This window comes from Mus pahari, chromosome 3 (assembly GCF_900095145.1).
Source record: "Mus pahari chromosome 3, PAHARI_EIJ_v1.1, whole genome shotgun sequence".
Taxonomy (NCBI): domain Eukaryota; kingdom Metazoa; phylum Chordata; class Mammalia; order Rodentia; family Muridae; genus Mus; species Mus pahari.
The window spans coordinates 102,508,274-102,528,045 of NC_034592.1; the positions used below are offsets into that span (position 1 = coordinate 102,508,274).

The window sequence follows — 19,772 nt, forward strand, 5'->3', positions numbered from 1 at the left end:
GGCTGGCCTCGAACTCAGAAATCCGCCTGCCTCTGCCTTCCAAGTGCTGGGATTAAAGGCGTGTGCCACCACTGCCCGGCTGGAACTTTTTTTAAAAATTTATTTATTTATTTTATGTATGTGAGTACTCTGTAGCTATCTTCAGAACAGGGTATGGGATCCCATTACAGATGGTTTTGAGCCACCATGTGGTTCCTAGGAATTGAACTCAGGACCTCTGGAAGAACAGTCAGTGCTCTTAACCACTGATCTATCCTACAGCCCCCAGAACTTTTAATCCAGAAGCAACTGTAGACACTAAACAAATAAGCTGTGTATGGTATTACACAGGTGGCATCTCATTCTGTAGGCAATAGAGTCAAGAGGATCAGGAGTCTGAGACTAGCCTGTGTTACATTAGACCTTTGTTCAAAAACACAAAAACACCAAATCATCCTTCCCCCAAAAGTAATTTCATAGTAAATTCTGTAGATGATATTATAAGGTACTAAGATACTTCAATAAAAATCTGATCTACTGGGCTGGTGAGATGGCTCAGTGGGTAAGAGCACCCGACTGCTCTTCTGAAGGTCCAGAGTTCAAATCCCAGCAACCACATGGTGGCTCACAACCACCCGTAACAAGATCTGACGCCCTCTTCCAGAGTGTCTGAAGACAGCTACAGTGTGCTTACATATAATAAATAAATAAATCTTTTAAAATAAATAATTTTTCAAAATCTGATCTACTTAAGAGGTCAAAGCAGCCTTACCTATGCAGAAGATACTTTACAGCTAAAATATGAAAGATGAGTAGGAGTAAAAGGAAAAAGAAGAGAAGCCAGGCATGGTTCATATCACTAATCCCATCACTTGAAAAGCTGAGGCAGGAGGATTACTGTGAGTATGCGGCCAGCCTGAACTACAGCGTAAAACAGTTTCTTTATAACACATACACAGATAAATGTGTGTTCATGCATACACATACAAAGAATAACAATTCAACAATTCACAATTAATACATTCAGAAAACCCATACCAACTACATGTGTTTGAAGATAAAGTAAAATAGTGAACAGGAGGGAATGTCTTCTAAAAGCTAGATTTGTTATTAGGGCTAGGCATAGGACAGCTTCTCAAGGAACTCTAAATATACTTATAAGAAGTGAGTTAACCATGTGTTTATTAAGCACTAATGAGCTTGGATTTGAATAGATAAGTAAATGCAAGCTGGTTGTCATGGTGTACATTTGTAATTTCACGCACTGTGGAGGTTGAGTTAGAGTCCACATGATGAATTCCAAACCAGCCTGAGCTACATAGTGAAACCCTATCTCAAAAAGTGTGGTTAGGGGGAATATTTTTGAGGTAAAATGCAAGCCTGGAGTAGGCACTTTAATCCCAGTCCTTAGAAGGTAAGGGCAGGAAGATGAAGAGTTAACGTCAGCTTACTCAGTAGGTCCAGCTGGTACTATATGAGACCCAGTTTCAAAAAGGAAAACATTTTCAATGCTAACATGAGGCAGACTGGCCATGGTGACACACCTGTTATCCTAGTTACTTGGGAGCCTTTGGCAGGAAGACCACAGGTTTATGGCTGGCCTGAACAAGGATGTCTCAAAGGTACTAGAAAAGCATCAAGAGGACTAGATGCATAAGCTTGCTGAAGAACCCACTTAGGAGGAAAGAAATGACTCCCAAAAGTTGTCTTCTGACCTCTACTGCTCACCCACACTCACATATACATACATACATACATACATACATACATACATACATACATACATACACACATGCACACATACACACACATTCATATACGAACAATAATAATAATAATAATAATAATAGTTTTAAGTACAAGATGAGGTCACTGTCATTATAGCTCAGTGTTCACTTATATGATACCAAAAGTCTTTGAAATCATAGTTCAGGACTTTATTGGCAGAGGATGGGTATTTGAGAAATATTCCTAATATTTCATTTGACCATCTATTTCTCTAATATTTAATATATCTCTAATGCTTGATGTTTACCTTAGAAACTAAGAATTTGGAGAATGAAGAGAAAAATGATGCCATGGAAGAATGGGATTCTGAAGTGAGAGATGCAGAGAAAGGTAACTGACTTAGTTAAGGTGGGAAGCCCAGAGAGAAGCACTGCTGAGCTCATTCACATGTTAGATGGGATTAGGTTAGGTCAGACCTTTTTCAGTAAACGAAGTGATTATGTTTCAGGTTTTTCCTGGTGTCCTTTTATGCTTGTTTTGTTTGTTTTTTATAGAACTGGAACAGCTGAAAACTGAAGAAGAGGAGCTTCAGAGGTCAGCTTACAGTTGGATGTTAAAAATATTAAGTTGCCAGATATGTGGTCGCTCATATGTTTTGATCCCTGTGCATTTTAGGTCTACCTGGTCTACATAGGGAGCTTCAGACTAGCCCTAGCCCAGGCTAAATAGTGTCTGTCTGTCTGTCTATCTGTCCCTGTCTGTCTGTCTGTCTGTCTGTCTGTCTGTCTGTCTGTCTCTCTCTCTCTCTCACACACACACACACACACACACACACACACACACACACAGAGCAATGCACATGAAATAAAAATGAATACATTTAGGAAAAGAAAGAAATAACATGTAAATAATGACAAAGCCAATAAAATCTGAGTTGACAAACATTAATTTGACAGATAGTAATGTCAACTGAATTAAGTTGACAGAACTCTGGGTATGTTGGTACTTCCTTATAATCTTAGCAGTCAGAAGGCTGAGACATAAAGATTGCTGTAATCTAAGGTTAATATGTAAATGAGATAGGCTTTGAACCCATAAAGATCTGCCATCAATGCTGGGATCAAAGGTGTGCACCACCATAGCCAACCTCCACCTTAGCTTTTAAGACAGAGCTTCTCATGAACCCAGAGCTCACCAGTTGCCTGACTGACCGGCCAGCGAACACCAGGACCCGTCTGTCTCTGAAGCGTCTGTCCCCACACTGTTAGACACTGTGTCCCTTGCTTTGTCTTTACTGCGTGCCAGGGATCCAAACTCAGCTCCCTAAGCTTTCACAGGGAACTTCATGGACTGAGTCAACCCCCCATCCCCCAAACATTTTGTCACTATTCTGAACTCACTAACAAATACTTTGTTTTTCTGTGAATACCTGATTTTATTTGCAGGAAGTTCTTAGAAGTAGAAACACAGAAAACGCAGACCCTTGCTCAGATAGAATTTATAAAAGAACAAACAACTAAAACTGAAGAATTACTGGATCAATTGAGGTAAGCAAAAGTAGATAGCATTCAGTTTCTGGTCTATCCTGTGCCTTATTTATTGCTATAGACTTTTGGAGGATTTGGGGGTTTATTATTAATGTTGTTTTAAGTTAGGCTTTCCCATGTTGCCCATCCTGGCCTAGAATTTCTGGATCCAAGCAATTGTAGTGCCTCAGCTTCTCAAGAAAACCCACATTCCAACACCACAATACCCAGCAATTGCTATGGCCTTAAACACCTCCAGCTGTGTTTCTCACCTTCCTTATTCTGCTGCCCTTCAATAAAGCTCCTCATGTTAGGTAACTCCCCAGACCATAAGAGTGAGTTCCAGGACAGCCAGGAAACCCTGTCTCAAAAAAGAGAAAAAAAAAAATATTTTTGTGTCTGGAAAGCCGGTTCAGTGGTTAAGTGTACTGATCTTGCAGATGACCCAATTCATTTTCCAGTACCCACCTGGTAGCTCACAACTACCTATAATCCAGTTCTCAGGGATCCAATGCCACCTTTTTACCTCAGCAGCCTCCCTCACACATAAACTCAGACACACACATATACACATAAAATAAGATGAATACTCTTTAAAATATATCTTTAACAATTTTTTAATATTACTTTTTTTTAAAGGATTATTTATTTATTTTATATATGAGAGTACACTGTCTCTATCTTTAGACACACCAGAAGAGGGCATCAGATCCCATTGCAGAAGTTGTGAGCCACTATGTGGTTGCTGGGAATTAAACTCAGGACCTCTGAAAGAGCAGTCAGTGCTCTTAACCACTGAGCAATCTCCCCAGCCCCTCTTTCTTTTTTCTTTTTTTTTCTTTTTTCTTTTTAAATTAGATGTTTTCTTCATTTACATTTCAAATGTTATCCTCTTTCCTAGTTTCCTCTCCAAAAATCCCCTATACCCTCCCCCCTCCCCCTGCTCCCCAACCTACCCTACTCCTACTTCCTGGCCCTGGCATTCCTTTATACTGGGGCCTAGAATCTTAACAAGACCAAGGGCCTCTCCTCCCACTGATGGCCAATGAGGCCATCCTTTGCTGTATATGCAGCTAGAGACCCGAGCTCTGGGGGTACTGGTTAGTTCGTATTGTTGTTTCTCCTATAGGACTGCAGACCCCTGCAGCTCCTTGGGTACTTTCTCTAGCTCCTTCATTGGGGACCCTGTGTTGCATCCAAGAGATGACTGTGAGAATCCACTTCTGTATTTGCCAGGAGACAGCTATATCAGGGTCCTGTCAGCAAAATCTTGTTGGTATATGCAATAGTGTCTCTCCAGCCCCTCTTTAACACTTTTTATCGAATAGATCCCCTTCCCCTCCAATATATGATCCAAGATTGAGTTGTTTCAAATACATAAGATTGACCCAAGTGTTGTTGAACATACCTGTAATCACAGCACTTGGGAAGCAGAGGCAAGAGAATTATTATAAGTTCTTGATCAGCCTCATTTACATAACAAGTTCTCATTTAACCAGAATACACAGTTAGACTTGACTCAAAAAAAAAAAAAAAAAAAAATCCACAAACAAACCATGCAAACAAAAAGCACAAGACTGTGTAATCAGGATTTTGTTTATGTTGTATGTCCTCAAAAGGTATCTATTGGTGATAAAGCTTCCATTGGTGATCAATCTGTGTGTGTGTGTGTGTGTGTGTGTGTGTGTGTGTGTGTGTGTGTGTGTGTGCACGCAGTATTTCACAAATTTTTGTGTTATCTTTATACAAGGGTTAATTTGTTCTTATTTTACTATATGTGCCTATTTTAGTATATGTGTTGCCAAAGTTGTTGTATCATGTTTTGAGATACCATCTCACTGTGTAACACAGGCCAACCTAAAACTCACGGAGATCTACCTGCTTCAGCCTCTCACGGGCTAGGACTGAAAATTTGTATCGTTCTTCCAACTTGTCCATTCAAATTATTTAAATAAAAATATCATTTCCCCGGGGCTGGTGAGATGGCTCAGTGGTTAAGAGCACTGACTGCTCTTCCAAAGGTCCCGAGTTCAAATCCCAGCAACCACATGGTGGTTCACAACCATCCATAACAAGATCTGACGCCCTCTTCTGGTGTGTCTGAAGACAACTACAGTGTACTTACCTATAATAAAATAAATATATCATAAAAACAAAAAAAGAAGAAGAAGAAATATTATTTCCCAATCCAGTGGAGAACAAAAACAGTAGCCCCCTATTGGTACTATATGAATGATATCACAAATTCTTCATTTGGGCTAGTAATTTCTTTGATTGAACCCTCAGCATTGGAAAGAAAGGAAGGAAGGGTAGACTTACTTGTTCTTGTTTGTCCTTCTCTAGTTTTTCTGAATGGGATGTCATTGAATGGAGTGATGATCAAGCTGTATTTACCTTTGTTTATGATTCAATAGAACTCACCATCACCTTTGGAGAGCCTCTAGGTAAGTAGCAAAGCTAAAATGATCTCTACAGAAAAGTAACTGACTGCTCTCTAAAGATAAAGCCTACGTTTTATTATAATAGGAACTTTTAACAAAATGACAATACTGCTGAGAATCTCAGAAGAATAAGCTACTTTAATAATAATAGTTTGAGGGGCTGGCGAGATCCAAAGGTCCTGAGTTTAAATCCCAGCAACAACATGGTGGCTCACAACCACCTGTAATGAAGTCTGATGCCCTCTTCTGGTGTCTGAAGACAGCTACAGTGTACTTATGTATAATAATAAATAAATCTTTTTTTTTTTTTTTTTTTTATTATATGTAAGTACACTGTAACTGTCTTCAGACACTCTAGAAGCGGAAGTCAGATCTTGTTACGGATGGTTATGAGCCACCATGTGGTTGCTGGGATTTGAACTCTGGACCTTCGGAAGAGCAGTCGGGTGCTCTTACCCACTGAGCCATCTCACCAGCCCAATAAATAAATCTTTAACAATAATAATAATAATAGCCGGGCGTGGTGGCACACTCGGGAGGCAGAGGCAGTCGGATTTCTGAGTTCGAGGCCAGCCTGGTCTACAAAGTGAGTTCCAGGACAGCCAGAGCTATACAGAGAAACCCTGTCTCGAAAAACCATTAATAAATAAATAAATAATAGTTTGGGGAAGTTTGCTAGAGATCAGAGCCAGGAACTCCTACATGCTAAGTTTATGCTTTACTGCTATCTCACTATGAAAGAATTATATATTATAGAACAAAGAATATAGTAGAATGGAACATGGTGGCATGGCTGGACAGGATCATCTTCTACCTGGTGAGACCCTGTCTCTGAAGACAACAAACAATAAGAATAAAAAGACAGCTGGTTTTGAGTTCTTTTAGATAATGAAATTATCTCTATCCAAATAATGTTTTCTCCCTCGTGTTTTGTGTGTGTGTGTGTGTATTCTGTTAGAGAATTTACTTGAATGGCTTTTATTCTTTTTTTTTTTTTAAGATTTATTTATTTATTATATGTAAGTTCACTGTAGTTGTCTTCAGACACTCCAGAAGAGGGTGTCAGATCTCATTACAGATGGTTGTGAGCCATATGGGTGCTGGGATTTGAACTCAAGACCTCTGGAAGAGCAGTCGGTGCTCTTACTGCTGAGCCATCTCTCCAGCCCCTTTAAGTTTTACTCTTAATATGTCTATGTTTTTCAGCATCTGTGTGTATGTATGTGTATGTGGGCACCCACAGGGACAGGAGAACCTGTTGGATCCCTTGAAGCTGGGAATTGCAAGAGGTTGTGAGCCTGATGTGCTGGGCACCAAACTAAGGCATCTCTCTCCACCTCACAGCTCTCTTCTTCCTGCTATCTGTAGTACCTAGGACACAGCAAGAATTTAATAACATGTTCATCCGAAAGACAAGACTTGGATTTTGAAAAGCAAGAAGTAACTTACACCTAGTAGACATGGAGAAGTTGGTCCCACTGTCTTCATGTGGCTTTACTTGATGTTTTATTTGTTTGAGACAAGGACTCGGAATGTATACTTAGCTGGCCTCAAATTCAGAGATCTACCTGCCTTTGCCTCCTGAATGCAGTTGATGTGTGCCTTGTACCTGTTTGATTCTTGGGAAAAAAAAAATGTTTTCTCTGAAATTAATTTAATCGAGGGAGTTCGTGATATTTTTCAGTTATAAAATACATTCTCTGTGTACTCATGTAACCCAGGAGCCAGATAGTGTTGGCTTTGCTTTTTCTCCTCCCTGTTGTAGGAGTTGACTTTATCTTCCATAATTTCCCCCTGTTTTTGGGTTGTTTTTGGTTTTTTTTTTTTTTGGAGGGGGGGTTCTATGTACTTAGTTTATTAAGATAGGTTCTCTGTTTACCCATAGCTGTGCTAATAAGACTCATTACGTAGACCGGGCTAGCCTCAGACTTAGATTTGCCTGACTACATTCTAAGTGCTGGGATTAATGACATGTACCACCAAGCCTGGGTCGTAAATTGGTTTTGATGTGCCCAAGCCTGAAAGCAGACACGGTAGCATATGCCTTTAATCCTAGCAATCAAGAGGCTATAGCAGATGATCTCTGAGTTCAAGGCCAGCCTGCTATACAAGTTCAAGACAGCCATAAGTACATAGAAAAAACCTGCCTCAAAAAGAAGGAGGAGGAAGAGGAGGTGGAGGAGTAGGAGGAGGAAGAGGAGGAGCTAAGATACACCCTTAAAATTTCTTTTAAAATTAAAAAAACAAAAAACAAACCTAAGCATGAGGATGCACACGCCTTCTTTAATCCCAGCACTCAGGAGGCAGTGACAGGCAGATCTCTGTGAGTTTTAGGCCAGTCTGGTCTACAGAGTTAGTCCCAGGACAGAACGGCTCTGTTATACACAGAAACCCTGTCTCAAAAAAAGAAAAATAAAGGGGGGGGGTGTTAAGAATAAATAAATATACATATGTTTTACACTTTAATTTCTTTCAAGGGCCTACTGAACCAATATAATTGAATGATATCGGGATCTTTACCATATACAGAGAATAATGTGATTCAAAAATAAACCTTCAGTAGAATTCTTTTTTTTTTTTTTTTTTTTAGATTTATTTTTTTATTATATGTAAGTACACTGTAGCTGTCTTCAGACACTCCAGAAGAGGGCATCAGATCTTGTTAAGGATGGTTGTGAGCCACCATGTGGTTGCTGGGATTTGAACTTCGGACCTTCCGAAGAGCAGTCGGGTGCTCTTACCCACTGAGCCATCTCGCCAGCCCTTCAATAGAATTCTAAAGTAGGAAAAAATATTTATGACTAGGAAGGATATAGTTCAGTTAGCAGAATACATGCCTAGCATTCATGAACGTCTTTGGTTCAGTCCCCAGCACCGCATAAACCAGGTATGATAATATATGCCTATAATTCAGGAGATTAAGTTAGGACAAGAGAATCTAAACTCCAGGGCTATCCCCAGCTACACATGATTTTAATGCCAGCAGGAGAAGAGAAAAAAATCTCCTTTTCTGTTGTTTTTTTTTTTTTTTTAGTTGGTCTCACTTTTTTGGACAAGGCTTGCAGGAAGATTAATGAGCTCAGTTTTCAGTCTCTGTTAGATGGTAAGTTCTAAATATTTAAACCTCTAAATTTTGTTGGTAATTTATAGGTATAATAATGTCCTTAAAATGTGTTTTAAGATAAAACTACCTGTATAGTATTCTAAATTCTGAGTAGAGTTTTTTAAAGATTTATTTGTTTTATATATGTGAGTACTTTGTCACTGTCTTCAGACACACCAGAAGAGGGCATCAGATCCCTTTACAGATGGTTGTGAAGCCACCATGTGGTTGCTGGGAATTGAACTCAGGACCTCTGGAAGAGCAGTCAGTGCTCTTAACCACTGAGCCATCTCTCCAGCCCCTGAGTAGATTTTAAAAAAATGATTATATTACTCCTAGATATTGAATAATGATTAATAATATGTTTATATTTGAAATTGGCACTATGGGTACTTAGTCTCTGTACCATATATGTATATTACTTATATCAGTGCTATAAATAGATATTATTTTCTGTTTTACCAATTAGGAAACTATAGATCAGAAAAATTAAATGCTGTGCTTATAATTACAGATAGTAAAGAAAGCCTAGCTTTGAACTCAGAAAATGTATGACCTCTGTTAAAATGTATGCTCTCACCAAAACCTGTTACATATGCTTGGGCTTATATAGCTCCACATGTTATGTTCATGTCTAAAAATTAAAAATTAAAAATATGCATCTAGTTTGATAATGTTTCTAGCTTATATAATGTTATATTCATACCTTATTAAAATGATTAACAAATAATACCCTTATTTTCATTTTTTCCTTTATTCAGAAGATAAAGCTCCTCCTTCCTCCCTTTTAGTTCATAAGCTTATTTTTCAGTACATTGAGGAACAGGAATCCTGGAAGAAGAAATGCACAGCACAGCATCAGGTACCCCAGGTAAAGTCAAGTGAGGCTTTTCAAGGAAATCTTATACTACTAGTCACAAATAGCAGAATTGAAATTCTACGTGTACAATAATCCCTTGAAATTATTTATATTTGGTTGCCCACATTTTGGGGATTATAAAAGCCACTAAACCTCAAAAGGTTTTCTTTGTGTGCATGCATGTGTGCGTGTGTCTTGAACACTGAGATTAAATGCATATGCTACCACTGCCCATTTTATTTAATTTTTCAGTTCACATTCAAAATAATTTGAGTGCTGTTGTTGTTGTCCTTTAGTTTTGTTTTGAGACTGTGTCTTTGTAGCCTTGTTTGACTTACGTAGCCAAGGTTAACCATGAACTTTAGATCTACTTGCCTTCTATATCCCAGTGCTGGGATTACAGATATGTACTACTGTACCTGATGTGTGCAGTGCTGGACGGGAATCAAACCCTAGGCTTTGTGCATAGTAGGCCCAGACCCTTTTTTTTCTTTTCTTTTCTTTTTTTTTTTTTTTTTTTTTTTTTTTGAAAGAATTATTTATTTCATGAGTATACTGGAGCTGTTTTTAAGCAGTCTTCTGTTAAGAAGAGCGTATCAGATCCCATTACAAATGGTTGTGAGCCACTGTTTGGTTGCTGGGAATTGAACTCAGGACCTCTAGAAGAGCTCTTTCTTAACTGCTGAGCCATCCCTCTAATCCCGACTTTTTTTTTTAAGTTTTATTTTTAATTTTATGTATATAGGTGTTTTTCCTGAATATATGTCTGAGCCAAATGTGTGCATTGCCTGAGGGTGCCAGAAGAGGGCATCAGAGTCCTCTTAAACTGGAGTTACAGATGATTGTGGGCTATCGTGTAGATGTAGGATTCGAACCCAGATCCCCAGAAAATGCAGCCAGTTCTCTTAACTACTGAGCCATCTCCCCAGCCAGTGAACCTGAACTAACTGAGCTACATCCCTAAACCCCAAAATAAACATTTCAGTATGATCTTTATACATACACACTCTCTCTCTCTCTCTCTCTCTCTCTCTCTCTCTCTCTCTCTCTCTCTTCTACTTACAAAGTCTGTCTGTTTATTTTTTCTAGATGCTTCAAGAACTCTCACTGGTAGTGAACCATTGTAGGCTTCTTGGAGAGGAGATCGAATTTTTAAAGCGATGGGGGCCAAATTATAGCCTAATGCATATAAATGTGAATAATACTGAGTGAGTATATTCAGTTCCCTGGATCTGTTTTAGTAAGGTATTATAAGTTGAATGGCTTGAATAGCAGAAACATAATTGACTTAATGTTCTGGAGGCTAGAAGTCTGTAGTCAATATTAGTAGGAGTGATGACATCACTACCCATTGAGAGACCGTCTCAAACAAAAGGTTGAAGGTGCCTGAGGATCTGTTCCCAGTATGCTTACCTCCACCCCTACTGTGAACGTGCTTACTTGTGCAATCTCTCCCTCTCCTGAGCAAGTAACTATTACAATTAATGTCTTGCACCAGATGTTTAACCTTTTCTATTTGATAAGGATAAGAAATTATAGCCACCTAAGTTTCTTATGAAAGTATAAAAGAAAAATGTTTTTAATTGTGTCTGTCTTTTATAGATTGAGGCTTTTATTCTCCAGTTCTGTAGCATTTGCAAAGTTTGAGATAACTTTGTCTCCCTCGGCCCATTATCCCTTGGTCCCACTACCGTTCACCATTCAAAATCACCTTGGGAAGACTGGGTAAGTAAACATTCAGCCCAATAAGAGTTCTAGCTACTTTTGTATTCTTATTTCATTCCTAAGGACCTCGAAAGTGTCAGTAAATACACTGCAAATGTGACACTTCTTTTTTACTTCCTTTTCCAGTGTTTGTTCTTTTAACGTCAGTGGTCTTATTACTGTCTCCAGTGTATGCTGGAGTTCCATATTTTATGATGGCTTCGGTTTTTCAACACTTCTCTGTAAATGGAACTGGAGATGTAACTCAGTTGGTAGCATGCATAAAGGCTTGGGTTGCATTCTCACTACCATATAGATGGAGCATAGGGTGCTGCTCATCTGTAATCCCAGCGACTTGAGAGGAGGAGGGAGCAGGATCAGAAGTTCAAGCTCATCCCCATTAGACCATGATCTACTTTATAACTTTTTTGATGATACTGTGACATATTAGAAGCTGTCCTTCATTAATTCTTTAGCAAACAACAGTTTAGGATTTTGTAGCTGGAGACCAGATGGCTCAGTTGGTAAAGAGCCTGCCACACAAGCATGAAGACCTGTGATCCCATCCCTAGCACACAGGTAAAATCAGGGTGAGGTGATACACACCCATAACCCCAGTTCCAGGAAGGGCAGAGATAGCAAGAATCCGAGAATCACTAGCCAGCCAGTCTAGCCAATCAGTGAAAGACCTGTCTCAAAAAATAAGTTGGAGAGCAAATGAGGAAAACAGTTTGTCTACCTCTGGTAGACACCCACATACACATGAACACACATGTGCATGCATGCACAAACACAGAAACAAAGTGGGGATTATGGAAGGGGCTAGAGAGATGGCTCAGTAATTGAGAGTGCTTGCTGTTCTTCCAGGAGTCTTGGGTTTAGTTCCAAGCACTCACATAGTCATGACACATTAGAACAGACACCCTATGAGAAGAGTACACCTGCCTACAACCAACTGTAACCTAACTCCAGAGGAGTCACTGCCTTCTTCTGGATGGCTCCATCACCTGCCGGCACATGTACCCATTCCTATATACACATAATTAAAAACAAAATCTTTTTTTTTTTTTTTTTTAAGCAATTAGGGGTATTGGGGATATAGCCAAGTGGTAGAATGCTTGCCTAGCATGTACAAAGGCCTATGTTTAATCTCTAGCCCTATAGGCAAACAACAGCAATAAAACAACTATATCAGGATACTTTACAATTTTATATATAGAATTGGTTATTCAGCCTTATTTTAGAATACAGTTTCAAGTAAAGTTCTGCTTATTTCCAGAAATATACATTTGTGCTGCCTAAGAACTTAAGAGATAGTATCCAAGGTCATGAGTAGCCTGAAGTGGAGAGAGGTATAAGTTTTTCAGGGAAAGTAATAAAAAATACCCTTTTGTCTTTTCTAGCCATGATGAAGTTGCTGCCGTTATCTCTAAAGTGCCCTTAGAGGAAAACTACCTGAAGAATGTAGTCAAGCAAATTTACCAAGATCTACTTAAGGACTGAAAGTTCTGTTGTAAGACCCACAGATCACAGCTATAACAACAAAGAAAAGAATCCATTTACCCAGGCATAGAGGCAAACTCTTGGAATCTCAGGATTCCGGTGAGAGAAGGTCAACGCTAGCCTGGGGTGTCTAGGAGACCTGGTTGAAAAACAGAATACTTCAATGATATATCAGGGTCAATATTGATATTTATCTTTTGTCTTAACATCATATAAAAGTAGCAAAATTCCTCCTGATGATGTCATAGTTAATTTGTATCATTAGTTTTAAAATACCTAGTTGAAAATGATGAGGTCTCAAATATCGTGTTATCTGCTTGCTATTATCCTTATACCCAAGATGAAATGATCAAACATGTGAGAAATTTTTCCTAAAGTAGCTTGTTAATAGAACACTTCTCTTATGTGTATACAGCCCCATTTTTTAAAAAAGTCTAAAGTTGTGCTCTTGCCTTAATACAAACTCTAAAGGGTAACATTTATAAGGAGGTAGGACACAAAGATTAATCATTTCCTCTTTTTGGGTTTGTTTTTTTGTTTGTTTGTTTGTTTGTTTGTTTTTGAGCCAGGGTTCTCTGTGTAGCCCTGGCTGTCCTGGAACTCACTCACTGGGCTCAAATTCAGAAATCTGCCTACCTCCGCCTAAAAGTGTTCGTTACCACTGCCTAGCTAATCATTTCCTCTTATCTAGAGCTGTGTATTTATGGGTTTTGCCTAGCAGCTATGTCTAGAGTAGAAACACTTCTATCAGGTTCTGGTAGTACATATCTATGGCTGTAGATACTCAGATGACTGAAACAGGAAGACCACATGATCTTATGACTTCAAGACCAGTGTAGTCAACATAGCAAGTGAGATTTGTCTCAATAAAACTAACAGAATATATCTATTCTCAAATTATTCATCCATCTCCATTTCAGAAATGCTGTTGTAAAAAAAAACACTCAGCTATTGGAATTGTTGCCATCTTCTCTTGAGAGTCTTGGTATTTTCTTTACAATGTTTATTAATGTTTTCTCTTTCTAATGTATATTCTTTTTATTTCTAATGTATACTCTTTCTAGGAAAAGATCATTCATTTTGGCCTGATATATTATGTAAATACATGAATATTTTGTATTTGTAATATATGTGGTAATGAAATAATTTGCCTTCGGTATAGGTCATTTCCTTATCTATAAAGAATGCTTTACAGCAAGATTTTCAATAACGAAATTTAAACAATATCACATTGCTACAGTAGTTTCTCACAATCATTCTAAACTATTGCTTTCTGAAACCACACTTTTACTCATATACAAGAACAATTTATAGATTGTTTAATAAATTAACAGTGTTGTCTCTGAGGTAGACAAATGTGAAAGGACTTTCCCCCACATGCTAGTCAACCCCTAATCATGGTAACTCTTGTTTCTTTTATATTTAATTCTAAACTGTGTTTATATCTTAAAATTAATTTATCTTAAATTTTTACTTTTATGTCATGGAAAAGTCCTTTTAGTCCCACAAATGCTTTTATGTTATTTTTTTGAAAGTTTTTACTTATGGTCTATACATCAAAAGGTTGCATACTCTAATGGCTTTCAAAAGTCAACACAAAACTCTTTTGACTTAGAAATTAAGCCAAATCGCTTGTAAAGTCATCAGTATGGTTTGTTTCCTATAAAATTTAATTCATCCTTTTTCCTGTATATCTAAAAATTAGAGGTTTTCTTTTATTTTTTTCTTTAAACTTGAAAAAACTGCTCCAAGAATTTTTCTTATAATGATGGTGTCTGTTTTTTTGGCTTTGGATAATGTAATTATGTTTATATAGATGTTTGTATTTTTCAATATTTACAGTTTTGGAAAATTTCATATTTTCTAGGTTTTTCTTTTTTTCATTTTAAAGGAATTTTTTCATTATTAAAGTACATTGATTACTTGTAATCCTTTATAATTAGTATTTCTATTAAGAGTATTCTGGCCGGACGTGGTGGCGCACGCCTTTAATCCCAGCACTCGGGAGGCAGAGGCAGGCGGATTTCTGAGTTCGAGGCCATCCTGGTCTACAAAGTGAGTTCCAGGACAGCCAGGGCTATACAGAGAAACCCTGTCTCGAAAAAAAACCAAAAAAAAAAAAGAGTATTCTGTAGTGGGGGCTGGAGAGGTGACTTAACAATTAGTACCTGCTGTGCCTAGCAGCTTTAATCCAGCGTTCATCTCAGGAAACAGAGGCCGATGAATCCCTCAGTTCAATGCTGGCCTGGTCTACAGAGTGAGGTCCAGGACATCCAGGGCTACACAGAGAAACCCTGTCTTGGAGAGGAGAAGAAAAAAAACACTTGCTGCTTTTGTAGAGTTAGTTCCCAATTCCCACGTGATAGCTCATAACTGTCTATAACTACAGTTCTAGCTCATGCGATACCTTTTCCAGCCTCCATGAGCACTGGGCTCGCACAAGGCACACATGCCTACACTGGCTAAAACACCCATACACATGAAATAAAAATGAGATCTCTAATCCTAGCATTCAGGAGGCAGAGACAGGTGGACCTCTGAATTCAAGAGACGAGCCCGGGCTACAGAGCCGTTCCAGGGTAGCTAGAGCTATACAGAGAAACCCTGTCCCCAAAAATTCAAACAAAAACATATATTTTGTAGAAGGGGGCTGGTGGTACAGATCTGTAATTCTAATTGTTTGGGATACTAAAAAAGATGTGTTGTATGTTTAAGGCTAATCTGAACTACAAAAGTCACTTTTGGACCAGCCTGGGCAACTTAGTGAGACTCAATATTAAAAGGTAAAATGAGGACTGTGGTAGAGCATTACCTAGCAGGCGCACACACACAACACCTATGCTTAATTAACCTTCAGTATTACCAAAAAGAAAAGAGAAAATATGCTAGCAGCCCCCATGGGAGGGTATCCCCAGCTAAGTAGCTCGGGAGCCTTAGCCCTGCTACATTACTTTGTGCTTCTTGGCTTCTTCCCATGAGAGCGTTACACCAGACAGCCAATACCATAAAAGATTTACTGGAGGGGCTGGTGAGATGGCTCAGTGGGTAAGAGCACCCGATTGCTCTTCTGAAGGTCCAGAGTTCAAATCCCAGCAACCACATGGTGGCTCATAACCATCCCTAACAAGATCTGACGCCCCCTTCTGGAGTGTCTGAAGACAGCTACAATATACTAACACATAATAAATTAATAAATCTTTAAAAAAAAAAAAAAGATTTACTGGAGGGTCCAGGGAGGGAAGGAATGAATCCAGGAATGGTTGCCTCTGCTCCTGGGAGAAGATAGAAGGGCACTGGACAAGGGGGTTGGGGGCAGCTTATATAGGATTTCATAGTGGGTGGGGCTTTCAGGGCAGAGATTTTGATCTGACAGTTGGTGAGACTTCAAGTCCTGGGCTTGGGAAGCTCAGGGATGGGTGGGTTTACCTGTTCATGGTTTGGTGGGTTTTTATGGGAAGCACTGAGATTGGTAGGTTTTCTTGCTCAAGGATTGGTGGCTTTTTTTTAACCCTCTTTTTCCTGCATCAGGCTCATGGGTTAGGTATGGAAGTCCTTCCCAGCTGCAGGTGGCTTTGGCTACCTCTGTGGAGCTACTCAGAAACACTGGGGAGGAGGCATTGCCACCGTGGACAGCTCCTGTGGTGCTAATTCATGAAGTTCATAGGCTGAGGCAGGAAAGGTGTCACCTCCATGGACAGCTCCTATGACTGCACCTCTAGATAGTAGCAGGCAGAATTGGGAAAGGATGTGTTGCCACTGTGGAAAGCTACTCATGACAGTATCAGGGTGAGACATGGCAGTTTGGCAGGTACTGGCATTTTATTTTATTTATTTTGTTTGTTTGTTTTTCGAGACAGGGTTTCTCTGTATAGCCCTGGCTGTCCTGGAACTCACTTTGTAGACCATGTTGGACTCGAACTCAGAAATCCACCTGCCTCTGCCTCCTGAGTGCTGGGATTAAAGGCGTGTGCCACCACACCCGGCGGTACTGGCATTTTAACAGCTCATGTTGAGGCATCTTATGGATAGCGGTAGGTTGGGGCAAGAAGAAGGAGCCAGCAACTGCTTTGAGAGCTTGCCCAGAGTCTACATCTACCACACACGAAGTCAAAGGCCAGCCTGGGCTACAGGAGATCATATCTCAAAAACAGAGGCTGGGGATTTAATTCAGGAGAGTGTTCATCTAGCATACACAAAGTCCCGGGTTTGATCCTAAGCATCTGCCTAAACTTAATGTGGTGTACATCTGTAACCCCACCACTCATGAAGCAGAGGCAAGGATATCAAACAGAAGCCATTCTTTTGGGGGGGGGGAGGTTTCGAGATAGGGTTTCTCTGTATAGCCCTGGCTGTCCTGGAACTCACTTTGTAGACCAGGCCGGCCTCGAACTCAGAAATCCACTTGCCTCTGCCTCCCGAGTGCTAGGATTAGAGGCATGCGCCACCACCACCCAGCTAAACTAAAACCATTCTTGGCAATAGATCAAGTTTGGGTTATATGAGACTATCTTTTAAAAAATACTCTCAAACCTATAACCACAGTGATTATACATTTTATTGTCATTCAGACGCCTTGTCAAGTTCTTCCAGGCCATAGCTACCGCCAGCTACTCCCTATTCACAAATTGTGATATGAGCAAACACATGGATGGATCTTGTCAACAAAATTAAGAGAGCAAATGTAGCTTGTGTTGACACAGAATTACTACTGAAAAAAATTAAGAGGCTAAGTGTTGTTTTTTAAAAAAATCAGTTGTACACAAGAGATTATCCTAACATCTCCCCCTTTATAGTCCAATAAAAGTCCAATTTCTCTAATACCAATTAACTACATACAATAAGAACAATAATGAAAACTGTCAGGTAGGAATTATATTCAGTGTCTAATCATTTCTGTTTAGCAACTTTGGAAAAACTACCCCACTATCCTAACTTGGTGAATCTAAACTGTATTTAAGTCACTTTCTACCATAATTTGTATGAATCAACCTAAAAACATCATTATTGGGGCTGGTGAGATGGCTCAGTGGGTAAGAGCACCCGACTGCTCTTCTGAGTTCCAGAGTTCAAATCCCAGCAACCACATGGTGGCTCACAACCATCTGTAACAAGATCTGATGCCCTCTTCTGGAGTGTCTGAAGACAGCTACAGTGTACTTACATATAATAAATAAATAAAATATTTTTTAAAAAATCATCATTATTGTTCTCATTGTATGATAATATCAGTTGTGCTAAGGTCTGGGGCCCTGTTACAGTAGCAATGAAAAGATGGCTAGCTACACAGCTATCCTAGCACCATTTAATAAAATATTTTACCACTGTTGATTGGTGATGCCTTGATTATCATATACTAATTTGTTAGTTCTTGTATCATTTCAGTTTGTAGAACAATGGTACTCTGTTTAGCCATAGAGATTTTGCAGATATATTGGCTGGGTGGGTATGCTATCACATACCTGTTCATCCCAGCATTCAGGAGGCTAAGCAGAGAGGATTGTTCCCTGGGCTACATACTGAGCCAGCCTTTAAAAAGCAAAATAAAATAAAGTTCAGAGAGAAGATTACATTCCTGCTGATTCAAATCTGATTGAGCTTGCTTCCCTGGGACGTCAGGTCATTGGGTTGTGGATGTGGATCAGTTGAATGCTTGCCTAGTTCATGAACCCGGAGTTTTATGCTCAGTACTACATATACCAGTCATAGTGGTAAGTTCCAGTAGTCCCAGCACTCAGAGGATCCAAGTTCCAAGTATCTTTACCTACAATGTAAATTTGAGGTCAGCCTGGGCTAAATATACCCATTAAAAAAGAACAGACATCACTAAGATTGTATGTATCCTTCAATATTTTTCCAATTACAGTTATATTTTCAAGAATCGTTGCTTCTCTGCTAGAAGTCTAGTTCATCTTTTTTCCCAGTTCTTAGGTTTTTGGTTTTTGAAGAAAAGTACTCAGACTAGTTTAAGCATTTTGGAATGTATGGGTTGCACTAATTGACCTAAAGCCAACACCCATGCTGCTGGGCCTCTGAAGAAGTGGAAAGATCCGAAAAGTGGTAAGAACGCAAAACAAGTTTTTGGGTTTTGGGGTATTTGCTTCTTCTCCCACTTTCTATCTCAATTTACCTGAAAAGGAATAAAACTTTTTTTGTTTGACAGCCACTGGTGTCCTTTGCCTCTTAAGGTTCTAAGCTAAGATTTGCCCAGATTACAATTCTAATTTCCAGGAGCAATTCATTATTTACCTGCTATCTATTAAATCAGTTTGTTTCTTTCTAAAGTTTCATGGAGGAGATGGCAGCTCCCACCAAGTCTGGCAACCTGAGCAAACTGAGTTGAATCTTCAACTTCCACACGTGGTGGAAGATGACTGACCTTCAAGTTGTCTTCTGCCCTCTACTTGTGAAAACCCATATACTCACACACACACACAATGTATTTTTAAACCAAACCAAACCATGTTTTTGTTGTCCTTATTTCCAGAAATCTATCCTTTGATGTAAGATAGTATATATATAAAGTACAAATTTTATCCACTTTAAAGCTCCTCACGCCTTTAATCCCAGCACTTGGGAGGCAGAGGGAGGGGAATTTCTGAGTTCAAGGTTAGCCTACAGAGTGAGTTCCAGGACAGCTAGGGCTACACAGAGAAACCCTGTCTCAAAAGAAAACTACTCAGCCCTTTGGGCACTATTTATTTATTTATTTATTTATTTATTTATTTATTGGTTTTGTAGACCAGGCTGGCCTCAAACTCAGAAATCCACCTGTCTCTGCCTCCCAAGTGCTGGGATTAAAGGCCTGCGTCACTGCCCAGCTAGATTCAAAGTTTAAATGTCACCCTGGGAAATTTATCCAGAGAAATTTATCTAAGGTGTCTCTCAAAATACAAAGTAAACATACATCAAGAATGGTGGCTTTTTTTTTT

At 39.2% G+C, this 19,772-nt stretch overlaps 1 protein-coding gene across 2 annotated transcripts in view; it reads left to right on the plus strand.

Annotated features, from left to right (window-relative positions):
• Knl1 (kinetochore scaffold 1) overlaps positions 1 to 12,877 on the plus strand; it is a 51,148-nt gene extending 38,271 nt beyond the window's left edge. For both annotated transcript variants that reach the window (XM_029537052.1, XM_021193053.2), the window contains 9 exons: positions 2,020 to 2,097; positions 2,262 to 2,301; positions 3,153 to 3,254; positions 5,577 to 5,677; positions 8,709 to 8,777; positions 9,539 to 9,648; positions 10,726 to 10,844; positions 11,239 to 11,361; positions 12,744 to 12,877. In XM_029537052.1, the coding sequence (XP_029392912.1) occupies positions 2,020 to 2,097; positions 2,262 to 2,301; positions 3,153 to 3,254; positions 5,577 to 5,677; positions 8,709 to 8,777; positions 9,539 to 9,648; positions 10,726 to 10,844; positions 11,239 to 11,361; positions 12,744 to 12,843 (842 nt within the window). In that variant the 3' untranslated portion in view covers positions 12,844 to 12,877. The remainder of the gene's footprint in view (positions 1 to 2,019; positions 2,098 to 2,261; positions 2,302 to 3,152; positions 3,255 to 5,576; positions 5,678 to 8,708; positions 8,778 to 9,538; positions 9,649 to 10,725; positions 10,845 to 11,238; positions 11,362 to 12,743) is intronic.
• The last annotated feature ends 6,895 nt before the right edge of the window (positions 12,878 to 19,772 follow it).